This window comes from Canariomyces notabilis (genome assembly GCF_033297395.1).
Source record: "Canariomyces notabilis strain CBS 508.74 unplaced genomic scaffold N656scaffold_21, whole genome shotgun sequence".
Taxonomy (NCBI): domain Eukaryota; kingdom Fungi; phylum Ascomycota; class Sordariomycetes; order Sordariales; family Chaetomiaceae; genus Canariomyces; species Canariomyces notabilis.
In genome coordinates, this window is record NW_027041843.1 from 540,005 (window position 1) to 542,648 (window position 2,644).

Sequence of the window (2,644 nt, forward strand, 5' to 3'; positions counted from 1 at the left end):
GTGGGGTTAGTGCATAAGGAGCAAGAACGTAGCGACGTGAACTCAGCGACCTAGCGTGCTCGCGCTGCGAGTACCGGCCCCGGGGCTCGTCAACCTGACCGAGCTGGCCAGCGTCGAACTGGACGCGACCGTGGCTCACACAGCCTGACTCAGCCGACACGGTGCTCTTCGTGGGAAAGCCTCGACACTACAACAGAGCCGCCCGAGCCAGGAGCAGACCTGGCAATCAGTACACACGCTGCTCTAAAGGTTGCCAATCTCTTACGGCGCCGACAACATCCGAAGGCAGATTGCCGGTCCACATCGCATGCTGGCGATGAGCGGGGGAACCGACCTAAACTGGCGCAGTCCTGCATCATGTCATAAAATAAACCCTTAGCGGCCCAGAGGGCTGCAGCCAGCATGCAGGACAGGTCGGAGACCAATCGCTTAGTTAACCAATCAGAAAGGGAATGAAGGGAACGAGAACGTTCCAAATGTTCCAGGTACACAGGTATCTGGGGGAGGAAGCTGTGTATAGTTCACGATCTGCGCCTACAGGCACTGCAGTAGCTTTTTCAGTAAGCAATACAAGCAGTTAGCCCAGCGACTGTTGAGACAATTGCTTGTGCACTTGTCGTGAACCCTTTGGCTTCACCGAACCTCACCCCATTGACAAGTCATACCTTCAGGAATCCCTTTCAGAAGTTGGGGCTTGAGATTCGTTACACCTGTCTTCTACAGTGGTATCACCAAGATGCGCCATGACGTTAAGCGCGCCAGTCCAACAAGAACACACCGCTTCATCCTTAGTTTGCGTGATGCTGGAAAGCTGGTTCGGGACTATACCCAGAACATCGACTGCCTTGAAGAGAAGGTTGGCCTGTCTACCGATTTGCGAAAGGGTCCTGGAAGTCTATCTCGGTTCTGCAGGAAATACCAGTCAAGAGATGTCCGAGGCCACCACCGAGTCGACTACGAGCCACGACTCCAAGAGACTAACAGAGGCATCGAATGTGTTCTCCTCCATGGATCTCTCCGCCGTTTGCGATGCTCCAACTGTTTTATCACATGTTGCTGGGACGAGTGTGGCCGAGAAGCCAAAACCCTGGCAGGACAGGAACTTCCGTGCCCCGGCTGTGCCGAGATATCCGAAGCCAGAACGGCAGCCGGGAAACGCGCAACCGCAATCGGAAAACTTCGACCGGATATCGTGCTTTACAGTAAACAGGACCCGTGGGCTGGCTCGATCTCTGTCACCACACCACTTCACCTATTCCAGCGCCTAGACATCCTTCTTATTACGGGCACGAGTCTTGCAACGCACAGGGTCAAGCACCTAGTGAAGGACTTTGCGAAGATCATTCACAAACAGGCTGGAAAAGCGGTATTGTGAACCTCACAGACCGACTAAGAATTGAGACAGTGTGATTGATTACTGGGTCGAGTGGGATTGTGACGCCTGGGTATAAGATCTAACGGCGCATCGGCTGGTACTCTGCTCTGGCTCGATGCCAAGCGACCTGATAGACCTAACTGGAGATGGTTGAGCACGTGAATGCCATTGCTTCTCGTGGGTATGATATGGGGCAAGAGAGCAGCCGGTCGACCTTATGCTGAGCTAGATGAAGCAATATTCGATAGGATTTCCCGAAGGATTTCAGTGGAGGCAACAGGGTAGTGCAACACTATGTCGGAAAAGCAGGCCTACCACATAACAGTCTATTAACATCATCTCTGCACGCCCCCGAATTCTAGCAAAGAGTCATCTGTGATACTACGACCAGCGAGGCCCTGGTGGCGTCGCGAGCAGAAATCCGTTCTCATCTCCAAACCATGGGCAGAAGGAACCTCCGCCTAAGAACGCGACGTCCCCAAAATTGGACACTACCAAGTATTCACATCACGAGGCCATGGAACCCACTGGAGGAGAGCGAACGCCGCGGGATACCACGACAACCGACACAGACTCAGTGATAGTGCCGGATTCAAGTGGGTTCTCTTCCTTCCAAACTTATGGAATCCACTGACCGCCCACTAAGACAGCGATGTTACAGAACATGGCCCATGCCGACGAGCCAAAGTGGTAGCCCTGCAAAACACGGCGACCGACGTCGCGAGCCGACTCTGCATCTCGGCAACCGGTGTCAGCAATCGAGAGTTTGTCTCCAAATGCCACGTCACGCCCCTCGCGACGGCTTCATTGCAACAGCCAATTGGAATTAGCCGTAGCGCAGCAACCTGATAGCTGGCTAATGCAGATTTCACCAATTGTATCAACCTGCGTCGAGTGCTCGCAGCGCCATAGCTTTGTCTTGGGCGTCCGCCAAGCGAGACAGCTGCATCTTTCAGCTCCGCTCCGCGGCAACCGCGCAAAATGCAGCCGCCAACTTCACAATATCGCTGCTGTTGCGATAGCCTCTTTTCTCCGGGACAAGTATCCTCGCTGAAGCTATACGCGTGAAAGAAATTATGGGTTCGCTGAAAAGGTGGTTAAAGAAGCCTTTTAGTCATCATGGTGCAACCTCGCCCGCTCCATCTGCCACGCAGTCCACGGGTACGTTTGAGACGGGCGCCGGATTGCCTTCTCAAGACTGACATGTCCAACAGACGGACCAACAACACCATCCGGCACCACGACAGAGCCGGGTACTCCTACCCCCGC

General features: G+C 54.1%; 1 protein-coding gene across 1 annotated transcript; it reads left to right on the forward strand.

Moving 5' to 3' along the window:
* Window positions 1-706: 706 nt before the first annotated feature.
* N656DRAFT_714415 (DHS-like NAD/FAD-binding domain-containing protein) lies at window positions 707-1,375 on the forward strand (the record flags this gene model as incomplete). Its single annotated transcript, XM_064811970.1, has 1 exon — window positions 707-1,375. A coding segment is annotated over one exon (669 nt), but the record flags the coding sequence as incomplete, so codon positions are not given.
* Between the last annotated feature and the right edge of the window lie 1,269 nt (window positions 1,376-2,644).